General features: G+C 59.5%; 1 protein-coding gene across 7 annotated transcripts; it reads left to right on the top strand.

Moving 5' to 3' along the window:
• Positions 1-4015: 4015 nt before the first annotated feature.
• On the top strand, positions 4016-20542 carry TNS2 (tensin 2). 7 transcript variants are annotated; one of them, XM_036297834.1, is made up of 29 exons: positions 4071-4140; positions 8639-8747; positions 9190-9227; positions 10099-10137; positions 10434-10472; positions 10657-10706; positions 10939-11110; positions 11412-11462; positions 11771-11893; positions 11979-12043; positions 12858-12941; positions 13714-13826; positions 13914-13974; positions 14246-14321; positions 14572-14701; positions 14884-14949; positions 15018-15131; positions 15315-16523; positions 16661-16811; positions 16917-17506; positions 17629-17718; positions 18022-18147; positions 18345-18437; positions 18564-18641; positions 18775-18852; positions 19292-19460; positions 19554-19622; positions 19764-19793; positions 19922-20542. In XM_036297834.1, exons 7-29 carry the CDS (start codon positions 10961-10963, stop codon positions 20058-20060), a joined length of 3855 nt encoding a protein of 1284 aa, XP_036153727.1. In that variant the 5' UTR covers positions 4071-4140; positions 8639-8747; positions 9190-9227; positions 10099-10137; positions 10434-10472; positions 10657-10706; positions 10939-10960; the 3' UTR covers positions 20061-20542. The 7 variants fall into 7 exon arrangements, with proteins under 7 accessions (XP_036153733.1, XP_036153734.1, XP_036153732.1 ...); XM_036297835.1 differs by lacking the exon at positions 4071-4140 and adding an exon at positions 6701-6956; XM_036297837.1 differs by lacking the exon at positions 4071-4140 and adding an exon at positions 8119-8263.
• The last annotated feature ends 166 nt before the right edge of the window (positions 20543-20708 follow it).

The following is a 20708-nucleotide window of genomic DNA, read 5'->3' as shown; positions in this document are numbered from 1 at the left end:
TTTTAATGCTGAAATTCTTTAACGATACACTTCATGCTCCCAAGTCCTTTTTGTGGACTCCCCACGGACAGTCTGCTACCCTGCCTTCCCATCTCTGAGTACCATTTTGTGCAAGTACAGGGGGTAGGGTTTACAAGGGGAATTTATCTGGTCATTGAGGCCCAAGAACTAGAAATTCACATCAACTCCCCTCCAGCATTTTTGCCTGGTGTTAACTTTTAATATCATTTGAGCATATCTGCATTCCGTTTCCTATGCTGTTTGTTTACTAAGATGAAGTGTGAGCTCTGGGGATAAAGCCTCATGTCCTTGAGGCGATGCCTCCATAAACCTCGCCCTTCGGCTATTGAAAGATTTGGCCTCTTCCTGGGTTGAACTGCACAGGCAGAATGGAGTCTAGGTTACCACTTTTTTAAGATTTATTAATTATTAGAGAGAAACATTGATATGAGAGTGAAACATTGGCTGCCTCCTGCACACCCCAAACTAGGAAACCCGGGCATGTGCCCTGCCCTGGAAGTGAACCAGTGACCTGGTGCATGGGACCAAAGCTGAACCAACTGAGCCACACTGGCCAGGGCTAGGTTACCATTTTTAATCATCGCTCAGACTTTGTGGGAATTTTCCAAACAGAGGGACAAGCTGTTCATTGTTGCAAGGGCAGGAAAGAGGTTAGGAGAGTGGCCGAGAATCCTTAAGGTCACAAGTGGGTGGGGCACAGAAAGCCCAGGAAACCGCAATCAGTTCTGGGGACTAGGAGCCAAGAGGAAAGGGTAGGGGGGAGTGGAGGGAGTTGGGCGCGTAGTTACACAGTGGCTTTCCCCTGGGCCGACTGCAGCAGCTGGGGTTCTGGTTTCTCGCTGGTACATTGATCTCTTCGAAGTTGAGGGATAAGAAAGAGGCCCACTGTACAGCCTATCCATGTGGGTGTCGGTAGGAAGGGAAAGGCCCTGCCCAGGCTGTCTCTCCACGCCTTCATTTGAGCCACTCCCCTCGCTGCCATACTGAGGTTTGGGAGAACGGTGATGGGGAGTGGGGCATAAAAGTGAGAAAGGCTAACATGAAGGAGGTTCAAGTTGGTTGAGCAAAGGGCAGGGAGGAAGGAACCCCCTCTCCTATGTCCCAAAAAGGTAAAGTCTGGGGAAAGGTAGGCACTGGTACGCCCCCATCCGCTCAGAGCCCTACAGCAGAAATGCATCTCAGGCCTGGCCAGCCTTTGCTGCAAACCTTAAGCAACCAGAAGGGTGTAGGCATGACATCCTACTTTACAAGGATCGATTTTAGGCTGGTTGGGTCCATGTGTATAACGGACCATGTAGCCACTTTCTCCTAAACAGAATCAAGCACTAGGCTCCGGATCCGAAGGCAGTGAGGGTCCCAGTCAGCTGCCGGCATTACCTCAAGTGCTAAATGAGCTCACAGCATCTGGTTTCGCAGGAAGTGGGAGAGCTACACATCTGCTCCTGGGAAGCATTATTTCTCAAATAAAACTTGTTTCTCAGCAACCACAGCAGCCCCTAGGGCCACAAGTGAAGGGGGGACTCGCCTTCCCTCACCCTCCCACCTCACCAGAAAGAAGGGGTTTGGAAGAGGCAAGCTGTGCTGCTCCCCGCCCAACTGCAGCAACCTCGGGTTGGACAATACAAGCTCTGTCCCCAGCCAGGAGATCCGCCTCGGTCAGCTCTGCTCTTCCCCCCACTCCTCCTGGTTCCCAGCGCCCAGCCCTCCACAAGTTCCCCTGACCAAGAGCTCTTCCAGCCCTCAATGCCCTCCTCCTACAGTCCCCACCCCAAGGATCTCAACACACTGGTCACAGGATGGGATCACCCCAGACCATGGAAGAGGAGGTTCAGCCTTCGGTGCCAAGATGGGCTGCCCTCTGCATAATCAAGGTAAGAAAACCTGCACGGAGGGAGGGTGAGAAGGTGTTCCTAAAATTGTTTCACCTGTACTAACATCATCCCGGCTTTCTCCTCCCTTTCCCCTTTCTTCAGCTCTTGGTCTGCCTGGCTGGCCCTATGTGCCACCCATTTGTATTTCATTCCCACCAAGCTACCTCCTGTATAATTTTTCACTCCCAGCCTCTCATCAGCTTCCTCTCTGCAGCCTCCGTCCCCGACGCTGAGAGCAGGCATCAAGTCGGAGCGGGTAGTTCAGCTCCCCATCTTACGATCCTCTCCCAATTCCTGGGAACTTCAAAAGGGGTTCCTCTTGAAGGGCAGCAACACCAGCTTGCGTGGAAGGCTCTAGTCCACCCACAGCTCTGAGATTCAATCAAGTGCCTCTTGGCTGAGTCCCAGTCTCTCCTTAGGTACCTTTAGAGAGTAGAACCTACCCCCTTAGGGCCAACCAAAGACTCTAATAACCCTGGGAAAGGCAAGATGTAAAAGAACTAGCATTTGCTCCAAAGAATTGAACCAATTTTCATATCGCATATATCTCAATTACATAATCAAATCTTGCCAAAATAGAGTGACCTTCAGCCCTATCCCCTCCAGTAGCCTCTGATCCCTGTTGCTCTCCTAACTCCTGTCTGTCCTCCCAACCTCTTCCCTCCCCAGCTCCATTCCAATCCCCCAGCCCCTCCCTCCAGACCCGTGACTGCTCTAACCTTTGGACTGCCTGTCGGACACCAACTCAGCCAAGAGCAGTAAGATCATGGCTCCCTAGTCCCAGCAACATCCACCCCTCCCAAATGCCAGTCTCTGGGGGACCCACACTGTCACCATGTGCTGCTTCACAGCCTCTTCCCTGCCGCAGATTGGACAGATTGGAATCAGGTGCTCCACCCCCGGTAATCAGAACCAGACTTCCCAGCTCTTGCCAAAGGCAGGCTGAGCATTAAAAGGATGGAGGGCCTTAGAGTGGATGGTACTGGCTGCTTTGAGCAGACATTGGGTATCGAGCCCTGGGCCCTGGCTCCTCAGAAGCCACCTCCCCCTGGACGCTGCCCCCGCCTCCCCCCCCTTCAGTTTTCATCACGGAAAATTCAGTAGGGAGGGAAGGAAGGGAGAAAGGTTCAGCAAGTGCTCACAGCTAAAGTACATTGGGGAATTGGGAATGGATACAGATTCAGAGCTTCTAGAAAGACATCCCTTTCCTTTACGGCCCCCTCCAGGGCGGCACAGCTCAAACCTGCTCCACCGCCCGCAAGTCAGTTACAAGAAGTTACTACCCAGTGACAGATCCAGACACTGCAAAGGAAGGGAATGATATTAACCCACAGAATGAACGTCCACATCCGCTGGAAGCCTGGGACTTGAGTTAAATGTGAGGAAGACTTAATAAAAGTCTCCTAGGGAGTGGGAGTGACTGTCCAGCTCCAGAGCAGGGCAGTGGACGGGCTGCCTGGAGTTGCTTAGCAATGGTGGTGTGCGTGTGGAGGTGGGGGGTTGGTATTGAACTTGGCGTGGAGGTCCTCGGCTGTAAGTCCTTTGGGGAGAACAGGTGACACCTGAGAAGTCTCGTGTGCGGCAGAGGGCCAGGGAAGGGTGTCCAGAGACTTGGCACACAGGTGACCCAGGTATCTGCATCTGAAGCTAGCGCTCCCGTGGTTAGGTGGCGCTAGCCCCAGCAGGCCGCGCGCGCGGGTGGGTCCAGACTTCGGGGTCAGGTCCCAGCCCAAGTACACTCGTGTGGAGGGGCCGACCTGAGAGAGGCCGAGGCAGTTCTCCGTCCTGTCTCAAGTACCTTCTGGGCCTGCGCCCACCTTTCCTTCTGCGTCTGTCTGGCTCGTGTGGGTTCTTTGGCCTGTGTCCTCCGTGTCCACCTTCCCCCAAATCTCTCAGGCTCTTCCCATCTCCTAGCGCCTCTGCGCTCCTCCTTCCTCCCAGCTCTTTGTGAGCGGGGTTCGCAGAAGGTGGGGAGAGAAGGGAGAGAGGAGGACGAGGGGCGGGAGCGGGCGGAAGGTGGGGATTGGAGCGGGGCAGGAGGGAGGGGAGAAGCGCGGGAGGGAGGAGAGGGCGGCGCGGTTGCGGCGGGGCGGGAGGGAGCCCAGGAGCGCGGCGCCCGCTCCCGCCTCCTGCGCCTCCCGCGCGGCCGCTCGGCGCGGGCCCAGCCGGGATGGGCTGGCCCGGGGGCTCCCCCTGCTGCTGCTGCCCCGCCCCGCCGCGCCCCCGCCCCGCCGGGCGCCCCCCGCAGGTGAGTGGCCGCGCCGGGCGGGAAGGCGGCGGCCTGTGCGTCACGGCTGGGGGGGGCAGTGCCGGGGGCGGTCGCCAGGGGGCGCGGGGCCGAGGGGGCGCGGGGACCGGGGCTGGCGTCCCTGGGCTGGGGGTCCGAGATCGCGCGGGTCACGGCGAGCCCAGACAGCTGGCAGCCAGGAAGGTGACCAGGGGGCGGGTCGCGGTCAAACTCCGGTCGGGGCCGTCACGCCTTCGCGCGTCCTGGGGCGCACACGCCCCGGGACCCAGCGCGGCCGTCCCGCCCCGCACCCGCGCGCCCCGCACAGGCGCCACTCCTGGATCGCCGTGGGGCACGCTCCCCCACACGCAGGCCCGGGACCGCCCTGGCCTGGGAGGGCTTTCCTTTTCTACGTCACATCGGGGAAACTGAGGCAGAAAGCAGGCCTAGAAGAGGTTGATTTCACTTTCCAGCCCCACTCCTGGCCCCTTGTGCTGCTACTCAATTCTGCAGACACCCCTGGGCACACCCTGAGAGCCGCCTTCCTCCCTCTCGCCTCCCTGCGCCTCACCCCTCCTCCGTGGCGGCCAGGCTCCCAGCCTCTCGTCCAACCACAGCTATTTCCAGGAAGGGGGAGTGTGGGTGGAGGGGTTTCTCCAAACAAACCCCAGGCTTCAGAGTGCGATGGGGGCCCGGCTGGGGGGGAAGCTGACAGGCTCTGGAATGTTCCAGGCAGGAGAAGGGTCCTGGGGTCTGGCCATGCCTTCCCAGGCCTGCCCCAAGGAGCCACTTTTCCTCTCCGCACGGCTGAGGGTTCCGTGCTCTCCCATCTCCATCTTCCCCCAGAGGTGCCTCGCAGGGCGGGGAGGGACCCAAAGCCAGGCTTCCCCAGACACCCAGAGGGGTTAGTGAGGCGCCAAAAGGAAAGGGAGGGTCAGATGCTGGAAGACCTGCTGCAGCTGAGGGTGACTTCCAGGTGAGGGGACTTTCAGCCCCTCTGGAGGGAGCAAGTAGAAAAGAGCACCTGACGGGTCCTGGTCAGGGTGTGAGCAACTGGAGCAGAGAAAGGCCACCCACCTACCGGTGTCCCTCCTCCCCCAGCAGCGCGGGGACGGGATGAGGCCAGGCCCAGTTGCCCACACTGGCCTGGGGCCTGGAATGTCCTGGGACCCGGCCAGAGCTGGGGGGGTGGGAGTGGGTTGCGGAGCCGGTGCCCCTCTCCAGTTACAGGCTGGGGGCCCAGGTTTGCCACACAGATGTCTCCCTCTGGGCAAGGTACCCTGGGGACAGACTTCCTGACCTGGAAGGAGAATTAGAGCTTCGAGAGAGAAGCCTCAGGCAAGGCCCAGCCCAGGCAGGTCCACAGAAGTGTCCTGAGGGAGCTCCCATAAGGGGAGTCATCCAGAGAGGGCAGGACTAGACCAGCCCCAGGGGCAAGAGGGAGGGAGGGGGGAGGGAGGGGGAAGTGTAAGGACCTGGTGGGAGATGCCGAGCTGGGGGAGCTGCCTGAGCACTGGGACATTCAGTAAATACCATGCAAATGAGGGGGTAGATATTTGCAGTTTTTTCAAGTGACAGCTCTAGCTGGTCCCAGGGGCTGCTGTCCGAGGCTTGGGGCTGAAGACCCCAGAGCATTAACCCCTTATATTTTTGGAAGATTACTTTCCCCATTTCCAAGGCCCCAAACCACCTCCTTCTCTTGACTCCTGGGACAGGAAGTTGGCCATGTTCCCAGGAGGGAGGCAGGAGGCCCATGGAGGGGTGTGGAGTAGGGGGGGGGGGGCACTCCTGTCCAGTCCAGTACTCAGGTCCTGGGACAGCTGAGGAAGGAGAGCAGAGCTAGGAGAGCCATGAAGGTAGTACTCAGGCTTTGGGGGAGGGGCAGCCCGAGGGCCTGAGTGGCAGAGCTCCAAAGAGGGGCTAGGGATCTGAGAAGTTAGGCAGAAACAAGCCCAAGAAGTGGGTGAGTGGGGGACTACGTCAGGAGCAGGGCCCCAGATGCCTTGGGCTGGGGCAGGAATGGATCACTCCTGTGGGCAAAGCAGCCTCGGGGCTGGAATCTGCCTTCCAGCCTGGGGGGGGGGGCGGGGCGTGCGTGCTTCCCTTTCCCACTTCACAACCAGTGACACTGAGGCAGGAAGCCGGCCCTCAGTCCCGTTTTCCCTGATCCGCAGGATGCACTCCGGATCCTAGGATCCTGGGCTGGCCAGGGCAGTGATTCCTAGGGCCCACCCCCACCCCCCTCCCAAACACCAGAAGTCCCCAGAGAGCCTGAGCGTTCAGGCTGGGAGGTGGCCTGGTCAGGACTCCGTGTTCCCTGCTGGCCCTTGAGCCCTGCCCTGAGCCCTAAATTCCCACCCTGCCCCCACCCCCAGGGAGGGGGTGGGGAGCTGGATCTCAGGATCATTGCAGATCCCTGGATAGGATGGATTCCTCGGTATAGGGCAGCTCCAGAGCAAGAGGGGTGGGGGTGGGGGGGCAAAAGATCTTGGGCTGACACTCCCAGCAGGGTAGATCCTGGGAATCTGATCTCCTGGCCTCCCCCACATCCTCCCCCCACCCCACTTCCTGGAGCAGCGACCTGCCCCCTTCCCGCCTGTACTCCCCTCCGCTTCCAGGGCTGGGCTTCTCCTCACTCCAGCCAGACAGCCTACCCTCCACCCAGGGGAAGCGGCTGCCTCCGCCAGGCCGCTTCCAGGAAGCCCCGGGCCTGGCCCCAGCATTGTTCAGGGCCCGCGGCGGCACCCAGACAGCCGGACACCATGAAGTCCAGCGGCCCCGTGGAGAGGCTGCTCAGAGCCCTAGGGAGGAGGGACAGCAGCCGGGCCACCAGCAGGGTAGGAGTACCCACCAGCAGGGCAGAGGAGGGGCGGGGTGGAGGTGTGGGCAGTGGGGGAGGGGACTAGGGGATCAGATTACCAGACCAGACCCTCTTCTCCAGCCTTCTCCCCTTCCGCTTCATCCCCCTGTCTCTCCCTTTGGGGTGGCCAGGGCAGAACCGGAATGTTTTGGCTCCTCTATCACCTTCCTGCCCCAGCACAGGCCAGCCCTGGGGGGTCCCGGCCCCTACACCTGCCTCTTGGTACACTTCACTGTAGGACCTTCCTGGTACTTACACTGGAGTTCCAGAGCAAGGCTAAGAGATGAGGCTCCTTCCCCAAGTTGAGACGTTTAGGGGGAATGGCATGGGGTGGTGAAGGAAGGGAGGGAGGCAGCCAGGACTCAGGGTTGCCTTAGGCACAGGGGGTTTGCTTTCCACTCCTCTGTGTGTGCCGCTCATGACAAATGCACCCCAGTTTCTTAGTGGGTCCAGCCAGGTTGGTCCAGTTTAGGAGAATTCGGCTGCTGGTTTAATCCAGCTGTTTCAGGGACAGGCAGCCAAGAGACCAGAGGTGCTGCCTGGGTCCCCAGGCTGGGGGGGCCTGGAAGCCCCCACTGTCGGGGGGAGGGGGGCCTGGAGGCCCTATCATTCCTTTTCTCCACATTTTTTCAGCTTTACCCCAAAAGCAATACGATATAGAGAGACAATACTATATATCGAAGGGAAGAAGGGGGCAGAAACTTGAACTCCAGAAGAGAAAAACTGGGCAGGAGAGAGGAGGCAAGTGGTCCTCAGACAGGATGGGAGGAGTGAACCACAGGGAAGGCATGGGACCAAGTTAGGCCTGAGTCATAAGGGGGCATCCCAGCCTCCACACAACATCTGACCCACCCCTTCCTCCATTCGATGCTGGAATCCCACTTGAACCTCCTCAGATGACGGGGTGCTCACTACATGGGGTGCTCACTACATCCAGAAGTAGCAAGGCAGCTAAATATTTTCCCCAGTGTCATGCTTCCAGCTAAATATTTTCCCCAGTGTCATGCTTCGGTCTGCCTCTCCCTCCAGCATTACCACCCGCCTTCTTACACAACTTCTGCCTGCAGCTTCAATGCACAATGAGTAAACATGTTGTTCTTGGGGGGGGGACGAGGGAGGGAGGGCATGTCAGCTGCCTAGAGCGTGGGGACAGCAGGAACCAGGGGACCAGGACTGGCTGTGGCCACTCCTACCAGGCAGCCGGGTGCTGCTGAGGGACTGTCCTCAACATTCATGCCTGGACCCCCTGCTGCTCACTCTGCCCATGAGCCTCCATCGGGGAGGGTAAGATGGGAGGAGAAATGGGGCCTCATGGAGGAGAGCCAGAGAGCACCCTCCACCAGGAGGAAAGCTCTCCTTGGGGGAGGGGGAGGCAGTGACCACAAGCGGATCACACACCAGGGCCACGTGAAGGGCCTAAGTGATCCCCTGGGAGGAGCTGACCCAGCGAGGGTGTTGCAAGGGGCCAGATTCCATGCACTGTCAAGGACAGGCCCGCAGCTGGCCGGAAACAGCTGTGGCCAGTGTGCCTACGAGTTTAGGGACTTCGATCAATCGGGCGGAGGAAGACAGGGACCAGTGCAGTGCTAACGCCGGCCCGGTCCCAGAGATGGGCCCACTGGGAACGGACACCTGTCTGTGTCTGTCCCCCACCCCTAGCCTAGGAAAGCTGAGCCACACAGCTTCCGGGAGAAGGTTTTCCGGAAGAAACCGCCCGTCTGTGCTGTGTGTAAAGTGACCATCGACGGGACGGGCGTGTCATGCAGAGGTGAGGTCCCTGTTCTGTGGCTCTGAGCGCTCCACCCAGCACCGCTCTGTCTCACAGCTCCAGCTGGCAGAGCATGAAACATAAACGTGCATACTGCCCCTTGCTGGGCAGCATGGGCACCGAGAGGCAGCTGCCTCCCTTCCCAACAGCCCTTGCTCCCCATGACAAACACCCCCTGCAGCCCAGGAGACCCCAGTACAACACCTTCCCGCCCTGACTGTGAGGGGGCTTCCCTCCCTTCCTTTCAGCTCCCCCCATCCTGGCCTAGGCAGTAGTACCCCACGGCCATTCTCTGCCCCTGCTCCCCCCACTCCATCTCAATACAGCTGTCCTGAAAGTCACAGGGTGTCTGGTTCCAGGGCCTGGGGAGATGGGAGAGGGTCACCCCTTCCACTGCCCCAGAAGGCCCCTGCTAACCCTTCCTCTCCCTATCCCCCTCTAGTCTGCAAGGTGGCCACACACAGAAAATGTGAAGCAAAGGTGGGTACCTGGTTGGGAGAAGGGAACTGGGGTCCCTTCCTCCTCGAAACAGGCTTCTCCAGCCACACTGGCATCAGCCCTCCACCCCTCTCGTCATTTGGGAACCCCTGCTGAGGTGGGAGAGGGTGCTGTTCTGGGCCCTTTAAGAACCACCCTACTCCACCCCCTGGAGGTCTGGCCCAGGCGAGTGGACAGCTAGACAGCGTTTGTCTTGGTGCTGTGCCCAGGCTGCAGCTGGCAAGAGAGTGGGGGTGGGGAATGAATGAGGAGGAGGAAGGGTGGGGTGGGTGGGGAAGCAGGACTTCAGAGACTGGGCAGCCGGATGGGCCGTGCCTTCCCTCTGGGGAAGGGGCCTCAGGATGCCTGGGTGGGTCTCGTCCTAGGCCCTGGAGAGGCTGGGCAGAGGTGCAAGCTGTAGACAGCACACACTGTCCACTGGGGACCTGAGACAGCCCCATCCCTGAGGAGGTTCCCTGGGCCCCCTCCTGCAGTATGGGGGTTCCCAGGGCCCTGGAGCCTGCTTGGGGGAGCTGTGTGCCCAGGGGCGGGGTCTCCTGGTGAAAGAGGCCAGTGTCAGTCCCTGGCCATGGCCTGCCTGCATGGCTCTATATATAACTCCTGCCCTGCAGCTGGATGAATGGGGGTCTGTGTGGGCACGAGGCTGGGAGCCAAGAGCAACAAGTGGGGGGCCTGGGCTGAGGGACCTAGAAGCCAGAGGGGAGGCTCCCTTAAATAGAGGAACTTCAGCTGGAGCCTGCACCCATCTCCTGACAGCCCCTCCACCCTGCTGAGGCCGAGGGGTGTCTCCATCCCTAAGGCCAGGAGAGCCCACTTCCCAGGAGCTTAGCCCCTCACTCAGGTCTCCTTCCAGGTGACTTCGTCCTGTCAGGCCTTGCCTCCTGCAGAGCTGGTGAGTGTGCTCTGGGATGGAAGGGGGCGGCAAGGAACCTGGCTGCAGGGTCCAAAGGTCTGGTGGCCACGGGGTGGGGGTGGGAGGGCAGGAGGGTACCTTGAATGGACTGCTGTAGGTATTGTTCATCCTGAGGTAGAGGGAAATTGTCTCAGCCCTCTCTCTCCTTCTCCTCTGGGCCTCTGGGCGCTAGGACTCTCTCCTCTTGCCCAATAAAGCCCTGAGGGACACTCCCCAGGCCCAGACAGGTCCCTGCTCCTATCCTAACCACGCCCTTCTGCCCCGCCTCCCTCTAGCGGAGAAGCACGGCCCCTGTGAGGCGCATAGAGCACCTGGTAAGGTGATGCTGGGGGGGGTGGGGGGGGGGCGAGGGGCGGAAGCAGGTAGCTGGGAATATGGGAGTAAGGACCTAGGTTTCTTCTGAGGACAAAAGTTCATGTGATCTGGAGTGGGGACCCTAGAGTGGGGGCGGGGGACACCCAGAGAGACGCTTGCTCATCATCTCATCTCGTCCTCCAGGGATCCACCAAGTCTCTGAACCACTCAAAGCAGCGCAGCACTCTGCCCAGGTAAGTGCGGGCGCCGAAGGTGGTCCCACCTGAGCCCTTTAGCCGTCCCCACACCTCAGCCCAGGACAGTGACCCCAACCAAGCTCCCCGGGACAGCCCCACGCGCCCAAGCGGTCCCACCCACCCTCGGACCCGGAGGCCTCACCTGCCGACGGTCAGACACCCACCCATCACACCAGCGCCCTCGGGGAACCCGCCCCTCTGTCCCTCACACAGGCTTCACACCTTCCAGGAGCTTCAGCCTGGACCCGCTCATGGAGCGCCGCTGGGACCTGGACCTCACCTACGTGACGGAGCGCATCCTGGCCGCCGCCTTCCCCGCGCGGCCAGACGAGGAGCGACACCGGAGCCACCTGCGGGAGCTGGCGCACGTGCTGCAATCCAAGCACCGGGACAAGTACCTGGTAAGGGGCGGGGCCGGCGCAGTCAGCCAATGAGAGGTCTGGGAGGTCTAGATGGGCTAGGCTGCGCTCTGACGTCACACCTTCAGAGGCGGGGCTGGGCCCGGGGCAGGCACTCGTGGGCTGTGACCCAGGCGCAGCTGGAACCGCCCTGGAGTGCCCACGACCATCTATCACGGCTGGGCAGGGCCTTAGCAGCCTCCTCATTTTGGAGAAAGACTCAGGGTCACAGGGGGTGTTACCACCTTCATGCATCACCGCACCTCCCTGCATCAGGTCTAAAGCCTCCCCCCTTTCCTTGCAGTTCTTCAACCTTTCAGAAAAAAGACATGACCTGACCCGCCTAAATCCCAAGGTAGGAAGGCATTAAAGCCATTAAACTGAATCATCCCCACACAAGAAGCCCCCAGCCTCCTGGTTATTAACAGTAGCAACTGGTATCTACTTCACTCTTAAGCACTTTATTATATGACATATTTGAGTCACCCCAAAGCATGGTGCAACAGGTATCAACCCACTGTACAGGTGAGCAAAGTGTTGAGGCTGCTGTGGACAACCAAGAGGCTGACCTTGCCCCAGACCCATACACCCTGTCCCTTTTCCATCCATCTCTCTTGGCTGTGGCCCCCACTCCCAGTTTCACCCCTGCACCCCCCCACCCAGGTCCAGGACTTTGGTTGGCCTGAGCTGCACGCACCCCCCCTGGACAAGCTGTGCTCCATCTGCAAAGCCATGGAGACCTGGCTCAGTGCTGACCCACAGCATGTGGTCGTACTGTACTGCAAGGTGGGCTGGGACCTCGGGTTTGCAGGGCCGGGATGCCCTCAACCTGGGGCCCCAGCAGGCCCTGTATCCCTGTCTCTATCCTCAGGGGAGCAAGAGCAAGCTCGGGGTCATCGTCTCTGCCTACATGCACTACAGCAAGATCTCTGCAGGGTGAGGCTCCTGGCCCGTGAGTGGCCCCTTCCCCAATGCCCCTTCCTCCAGCTGGTCCTTGACCAGCCCATCTCCCCTGAGGCCCCACCTCTGTGTTCAGAGAGCCATGTACCAAAAACTTGACACTGCCACCTCCTTTTTCTCACTTGTACTTCATCACAGTTCTCTGGGGCTGCTGTAACAAAGTGCCACAAACCAAGTGGCTTAAGACAACAGAAATTTATTGTCTCAGTTCTGGAGGCTAGAAATCTAAACTTGAGGTGTCAGCAGGGCCTCACTCCCTCTGAGACTTTGGGTAGAATCCTTCCTTGCCTCCTCCTAGCTTCTGGTGGTGGCCAGCAATCCTTAGTGTTCCTTGGCTTGTAGCTGCATCACTCCAACCTCTGCCTCCGTCATCACGTGACCTTCTTTCTGTGTGTCTGTGTTTCTTCTCTTCTTCTAAGGACACCAATCATATTGGATTAAGGGCTCACCCTACTCCAGTATGACATCTTAACTAATTACATCTGCAACGACCCTATTGCCAAATAAGGTCACATTCTGAGGTATATATCTTCTGGGGGGACACAATTCAACCCATAACATGGCCTTATTGCCCCATTTTACAGATGAGGAAACTAAAGCTCAGGGAACAACTGTTTGAGGTCCAACAACTAGTAAAGTGACTTATGTGGGGTTTCTAGTTCTCTTTACCACTACAATAAGTTTTCTCTAGATTTGGGGGTCGCCTCTCTCATCCTCCCCTGGGGCTCAGAGATGGGAGACCAGGATGGAGACCAGCCCCTCATCCCCTGCACCTATTTGCTCTCCCCAGGGCAGACCAGGCACTGGCTACTCTTACCATGCGGAAGTTCTGCGAGGACAAGGTGGCCGCAGAACTACAGCCCTCCCAGCGCCGGTGAGCAACCTGGGTGGGGATAGCCGGAGGAGCAGTCCCTCCATGGCTGCCAAGGTCAAGTTTTTCTCGTTCACATAGCACACTTTAGTGGGGCACCTGGATGTGCCAGGCACTGTGCCAAGTGCTGAGCATTCAAAACAAACAAGATTCTTGTTTTCACGGACCTTACATTCCAGTGAAGTAGAAGGCAATAAACCGGTGGTGAATAGACAAGGTCATTTTGGATGATGACAAGTGCAGTGAAGAGAATAAAGCTGAGTCTATGATAGAGACTTGCAGCCCGGCTAGTGGGGTTCAGTGGTTGAGCATCGACCTATGAACCAAAAGGACACGGGTTCAATTCCTAGTTAGGGCACATGCCCAGGTTGTGGGCTCGATCCCCAGTAGGGGGCATGCAGGAGACAGCCAATCAATGGTTCTCTCTCACCAGTGTTTCTATCTCTCTATCCCTTTCCCTTCCTCTCTAAAAATCAAAAAAAATCCTTTTTAAAAAAATAAAAAGAGAAACTTGCAGGTCTGTCTCTAAGATCTGGGGGAAGGGCATTCTAGGCAAAGGGGGGCAGCAAGTATAACATCTTGAAGCAGCAGGAAGGAGTGAGGTTAGATACAAGGAAGAACTTTTGGTGGCTGGAATGGGAGGGAAGTGCTGAGAAGGGCAGGCCTTCTCAGGGTGGGCTGGAGGTGTGCACAGTTGAAGTGCTACAAGGGGACCTCCAGAGGAAGGGGCTTATGTTTTTCTTGACATCCCCCCCACCACCACCACCACCACCAGATACATCAACTACTTCAGTGGCCTGCTGTCTGGTTCCATCAGAATGAACAGCAGCCCTCTCTTCCTGCACTATGTGCTCGTGCCTGTGCTGCCAGCCTTTGAACCTGGCACAGGTGAGTTTGCCTGGGATATACTCCACGGGGGGCTGTTCCCCCACTCCCTTCACTCAGTCCTCCTCATGTGCCTTCTTGCCCTTCTAGGCTTCCAGCCCTTCCTCAAGATCTACCAGTCCATGCAGCTCGTCTACACATCTGGAATCTAGTGAGTGCTGTGTTCCCAGGCCTCTGCTCCCCCAGGCCCCAGCTCCCTGTTTCTCCAGCCTCCCCAAACACCTGGGCCTCCAGCTCTAGCCACTGTGCCTGAAAACTAACACCATCATGGGATCCATTTCACAGGTGGGGAAGCTGAGGCTCAGCTAAAGGTCTCTCACTCAGGGCTCAGACTCCCATCTCCCAACTCCCTTCTGACTCTTCACAGCCACACTGAGCCTGAGGGCCTCTGATTCAGCTCTGCCTTCCCCTCTCTTCCACAGTCACATTGCAGGCCCTGGTCCCCAGCAGCTCTGCATCAGCCTGGAGCCAGCCCTCCTCCTCAAAGGCGACGTCATGGTGAGGGGCCTCGGCAACAAGAGGAGTCTTGGAGATGGACCAAGGGGTGATATTGTCATCTCCTGCCAACAGCACAATCTCTAGTGAATCATGAATGCAATCCATATTGTAGGGCGAAAAGGAAGTCCCCTAGATGGGGGTCACCTTGAGGCCGAGGCAGGGCAGAGCTGTGGGCAGGCAGTCTCAAGGGTGGAAACACAGAGGAGGTGGAAGTGGACATGAGGACCTGACCCCAGTCTCCCTCACCCAGGTGACGTGCTATCACAAGGGTGGCCGGGGGACGGACCGGACCCTTGTGTTCCGAGTCCAGTTCCACACATGCACCATCCACGGACCACGGCTCACCTTTCCCAAAGACCAGCTGGATGAGGCCTGGACTGGTGAGTCGGAGACAAGTGGTATGAGGGCTAGATCCCAGGAGAGGGCAGGCAAGCTGAGTCTATGATAGAGACTTGCAGCCCAGCTAGTGGGGTTCAGTGGTTGAGCATCAACCTATGAACCAAAAGGTTCATAGGACCTGGCCCTGTGAGGGACCTGGCTTTTCCCTGTCCACTCCTCACAGATGAGAGGTTCCCCTTCCAAGCTTCAGTGGAGTTCATCTTCTCCTCCAGCCCTGAGAAGATCAAAGGTAAGAGCAGGGCCAGGGCCAGGGCTGAAGGCCGAGTGCCCGCTTCTCACCGCTTCGGCCTTCCACAGGCAACATCCCACGGAACGACCCCTCGGTCACTGTCGACTACAACACAGCAGAGCCCGCTGTGCGCTGGGACTCCTATGAGAACTTCAACCAGCACCATGAGGACAGTGTGGAAGGTGTGTGCAGCAGGCCCACAGGTGGGGGAGGGGGGGTGGGAGGTTGGGGGGTGCACTCCTTCCTCCTCAAGCAGATCCGCCTCCCAAGAGACACCCCCTGAGCTGGAGTCTCCAGGGCTGTCCCCTCTCATTAACACTCTCTCTCTCCTTTCCCTGCCTGCCACCCTTCCTCTCCCCACTCAGGCTCCCTGACCCACACCCGGGGCCCCCTAGATGGCAGTCCGTATGCCCAGGTGCAGCGGGCCCCCCGCCAGACTCCACCAGCGCCTTCTCCAGAGCTGCCCCCAGCCCCGCTGCTGTCCATCAGCAGCGACTCCGGCCATTCATCCACACTCACCACTGAGCCAGCGGCAGAGTCGCCTGGCCGGCCGCCCCCCACAGCTGCCGAGCGGCAGGAGCTGGATCGCCTCCTGGGAGGCTGTGGCGTGGCCGGTGGGGGCCGGGGGGCCGGGCGTGAGACGGCGATCCTGGATGATGAGGAGCAGCCCCCTGCAAGCGGAGGCGCCCACATTGGAACGTACTCGGGCCACAGACCTCCCCTCAGCCGCCACTGCTCCTGCCGCCAGGGCTACCGGGAACCCTGCGGGGTCCCCAATGGGGGCTACTACCAGCCAGAGGGAACCCTGGAGCGGCGGCGGCTGGCCTACGGATATGAGGGGCCGGCCCAGGGCTATGCCGAGGCCTCTGTGGAGAAGAGGCGCCTCTGCAGGTCCCTGTCCGAGGGGCCGTACCCCTACCCCCCTGAGCTGGGGAAACCGGCCAGCGGGGACTTCGGCTACCGCTCCCCAGGCTACCGGGAGGTGGTGATCCTGGAGGAACCTGGTCTGCCTGCCCTGTGTTCCTGCCCCGCTTGTCAGGAGAAGCTGGCGCTGCCCACCACAGCCCTATATGGGTTACGGCTGGAGAGGGAGGCTGGAGAGGGGTGGGCGAGTGAGGCCAGCAAGCCTCTCCTGCACCCCGTGCGGCCCGGGCACCCACTTCCCCTGCTGGTGCCAGCTTGCGGGCATCACCATGCCCCAATACCTGACTACAGCTGCCTGAAGCCACCCAAGGCAGGCGAGGAAGGGCATGAGGGCTGCTCCTATCCCATGTGCCCAGAAGGCAGGTATGGGCATCCAGGCTACCCTGCCCTGGTGACATACGGCTATGGAGGAGCAGTTCCCAGTTACTGCCCAGCGTATGGCCGGGTGCCTCACAGCTGCGGCTCTGCAGGCGAGGGCAGAGGCTATCCCAGCCCTGGTGCCCACTCCCCACGGGCTGGCTCCATTTCACCGGGCAGCCCACCCTACCCACCATCCAGGAAACTGAGCTACGAGATCCCTGCAGAGGAAGGAGGGGACAGGTATCCGCTGCCCAGCCACCTGGCCCCAGCAGGACCCTTGACATCTGCAGGTGAGGGGCACTGGAGTGGGAAGTGCCCGGGGCAGAGGAGGGTTCTAGACTATGGTTGGGAAGGAACAGAGCAAAAGAGCTAAGCCAGACAGAGGCCTGTTCCTGGGCCACAGCCTCTACTCTCCCCTTCCCTGCAGAGTCGCCTGAGCCAGCGCCCTGGAGGGAGGGCCCCAGCAGGCACAGCACCTTGCCTCGGTCTCCCCGAGATGCCCCGTGCAGCACCTCTTCAGAGATGTCTGGTCCCTCCACACCCCTGCACACCAGCAGCCCAGTGCAGGGCAAGGAAAGGTAGGCAAGCGCCTCTTTGCTCCAGACACTGAAGGCTGGGGCTGGGGGGCAGCTCACAACTGGGGCTCTGAGGCCCTGCTGACTACCTGCCCTCCCTCCCCACAGCACCCGACGGCAGGACACCAGGTCCCCCACTTTGGCACCCACTCAGAGATTGAGTCCTGGCGAGGCCTTGCTGCCTGTATCCCAGGGGGGTGCTGAAAAGCCTCCTGAGCTGCCAGCAAGAAGTGGGCTGGAGCCTCCGGCCCCTAGCCCTTTATCCCCGACCTCCCCCCCCAGCTCACCCAATGACTGGCCTCAGGAGAGGAGTCCTGGGGGTTGCTCAGACAGTGGCAGTCCAAGGGGCCCTGTGCCCACCACGCTACCCGGCCTCCGCCATGCCCCCTGGCAGGGCCTTCGAGAGCCACCGGACAGCCCGGATGGGTCCCCCCTCACCCCTGTACCTACCCAGATGCCCTGGCTTGTGGCCAGCCCTGAGCCACCTCAGAGCTCACCCACGCCTGCCTTCCCCGTGGCAGCATCCTATGATCTCAATGGCCCCACCCAGCCCCCACTTCCTGAGAAACGCCACCTGCCGGGGCCTGGGCAACAGCCAGGCCCCTGGGGCCCAGAGCAGGCATCACCACCAGCCAGAGGCACCAGCCACCATGTCACCTTTGCACCTCAGCTCCCAGATAACACCCCTCAACCCCCAGGTATAAAGGCCTTGAGGGAGGGGGTGTGGGGGGCCACCTTGGGAGAGCCCTTTTTCCCAGGGACCGGCATGGCGTAGGCACTTGGGAGCCCTGGGACCAAGCTCAGTCCTTCCCTGTCCTAGAGCCTCCCCTGCAAGAGAGCCAGAGCAACGTCAAGTTTGTCCAGGATACATCCAAGTTCTGGTACAAGCCACACCTGTCCCGTGACCAAGGTGAGAAGCCAGCCTGGCCACCACTCCCCCCCTCCAGGGCTCTGTCTGGGCTTTGCCCGATCCAGCCTTCCAGTTGGCGCCCTTACTGCCTCCTCACTAGCAGGTGATTCTCAGCTTCGTGCCCAAGGAGGTTTAGACTTGATGTTGTCAATGCTCTCCCTGCTGATTCTAAAGTTCTGTACCCAGATGCCCAACACTGCCCCCGCTGTGAGGACAGGGGCCTGGGGAGCTGGCTGGCAGAGCCAAGAAGTGGCCACATGGGGCTCAGCCAGCCACTGTGAACACTTCTCCTGCCTCCCCCAGCCATCGCCCTGCTGAAGGACAAGGACCCTGGGGCCTTCCTCATCAGGGACAGTCATTCATTCCAAGGAGCCTATGGACTGGCCCTCAAGGTGGCTACACCCCCACCCAGTGCTCAGCCCTGGAAAGGTACAGACACCCAGACCCACGTGAGAAGGGGAGTGGAGCGGGGCAGGTACAGAGGCAAGACAAGGGGTGGTGGGCCATGCCACTTCTCGGTGGGAGGGACAGGAAGTGACTCTCACGCTCTGGAAAGAATCCCAGCAGGACAGAAGGCAGGAACCTGGAATCTGATAAAGCCTTTCTCTCCCCTCCCGGCCTCTCAGGGGACCCCTTGGAACAGCTGGTCCGCCATTTTCTTATTGAGACTGGGCCCAAAGGTGTGAAGATCAAGGGTTGTCCCAGTGAGCCCTACTTTGGTGAGAAGCTGGGGCTGGGGAGGCTACACTGGGTTGGTTTAGGGAGGCCAAGGGATTTCAGGAGGGTGGAGGGAAGGTTGGGGCTACCTGCGGGCACCCCAGGACTTCTCTCACCTCTCGCTGCAGGCAGCCTGTCCGCCCTGGTCTCCCAGCACTCCATCTCTCCCCTGTCCCTGCCCTGCTGCCTGCGCATTCCCAGCAAAGGTGGGTGTTTTGTCTGTCCATCCACCTCTCTCCACCCACTGCAGCCTGCCTTCCCTTGGGATGGCAGAGGGAATTCTGCAGCTTCTCTTGAATGCCACTCCCTGCTGACCTGCCTGCTGGCCCTTCCCTTCAGATCCTCTGGAGGAGACCCCAGAGATCCCAGTGCCTGCCAACATGAGCACAGCCGCAGATCTCCTGCGTCAGGGCGCCGGTAGGGGCCTCTCCCTCCCCCTTCCTCTCCCTGGACACCAAGGGGGCACTGCGGATACAGGCATAGCACACTGAAAGGCCTTGAGATGGACAGGCCCTGGCAGATGCTTTTAAACCCATAAAGGCAGGGGGAGCCTCATATTTGTAGGGAGGTTGGATAAGGGGGTCCTCAGTCTGGGTTCTCAAAGTTTTATGAACATGAGAATCCTGGGGAGGGGGCTCGTCAGAATGCAGATTCTCAGGCCTCATTCCAGCATCTCTGACTATAGATCTGGGGTTCATAGAATCTGCCTTTTTCATAGGTTACCTTTGTGATTCCAATGCATTTTGAGCAGAGCTAGCCAGGGAAAGTACAAGAGCTGGTGGGGTGGAGGGGTGGAGGAGACAAATCTCAGGGCTGACGGAGCCAGTGCTCCCCCAACTCTCTTCCTGCCTCACAGCCTGCAGTGTGCTCTACCTGACTTCAGTGGAGACTGAGTCACTGACCGGCCCCCAGGCGGTCGCCCGGGCAAGCTCGGCAGCTCTGGGCTGCAGCCCCCGCCCAACACCAGCCGTAGTGCACTTCAAGGTCTCAGCCCAGGGCATTACCCTGACAGACAACCAAAGGAAGTGAGTGTGTGCGCTGTGCTCCTGGGGAACCCCAAACATAGGCCCTTGGGACCCCAATTTCTGGGCGTGACTCCCCCTCCCTCCTCTTCATAGGCTCTTCTTTCGCCGCCATTATCCAGTGAACAGCATCACCTTCTCCAGCACTGACCCTCAGGACCGGAGGTGACACTCCCTTCCAGCCCTTTCTCCCCACAGACCTGTCCCCCGTCCCATCAGGCCCTACAGACTGGTCCCCTGGCCCAGCTCCTCCTTTGGTAGCCATTCCCTGGGGTGCATTCCTTCACAGTTCTTTTCCTTCTGCAGATGGACCAACCCCGATGGGACCACCTCCAAGTAAGCTTCCCATTAGTGCAATCTCTTCCCTCCACGGGGTTTACGTGTCTCCTTCCTCCCCAACCCGGACTCTGTAGTCCCTTGGGGAAGGGTGCTGAGCCCCCACCTGACCGCCTTTGTACCCCTAGGATCTTTGGTTTCGTGGCCAAGAAGCCGGGAAGCCCCTGGGAGAATGTGTGTCACCTCTTTGCAGAGCTTGACCCAGATCAGCCTGCAGGCGCCATTGTCACCTTCATCACCAAAGTTCTACTGGGCCAGAGAAAATGAAGGAAGGCCACCAGCTCAGAGCCCACATCAACACTGCGTCCCTCCCAGCATCCCACAGCCCTCACTTCCCCTGGCCTGGACCCAGGATCCAGCCATCTCCCTTAGGAATAGGCAGTGGGCATCAGCCTGGGACACTGCTCTCCTTCCCCGCCCCCAGCCTGCTAAGCTAAGTGGACGGGCCCATGAGATGACCTTGCACGTGAGCAGATGGCAGAGATGGGCATGTGAAGGGTGAGGAGGCATCAGCAGTTGAGCTCTGGAAGAGATCAGGACAGCCCCACCTGTACACCGTCAGCCCTGGAGAGGAGCCAGTTCTACCCAGCTGCAGGTCCCAGCATGGCAGGGAGAGGGGAGCAGTGTGGGGAGCTATGTACTCCCTTCTCTGCCTTCTCCTCTGAGCAGAGAGATCAGAGTGGGATCACATGAAAGGGGGGGGAAAGAGTCTATTTTTGTCTAATAATAAAGAATTTCTATAATGTTTACTTGGAGTCGTGCCTATTCACAGGAAGGGCAAAGTCCACGTCTTCCAGGGGCGTACCTGTGCAGGGGGCATCCCATCTTCAGAGCCAGTTCCATGGAGCACACGCAGCCCCATCCTGGGCCTCACATTGGTCCACATGTCCCAGTGAGCAAGCTGCCCTCGGCTGC

This window comes from Myotis myotis, unplaced genomic scaffold (assembly GCF_014108235.1).
Source record: "Myotis myotis isolate mMyoMyo1 unplaced genomic scaffold, mMyoMyo1.p scaffold_m19_p_3, whole genome shotgun sequence".
In the NCBI taxonomy this organism is placed as follows: domain Eukaryota; kingdom Metazoa; phylum Chordata; class Mammalia; order Chiroptera; family Vespertilionidae; genus Myotis; species Myotis myotis.
This window is presented reverse-complemented; position numbering and strand designations above follow the sequence as displayed.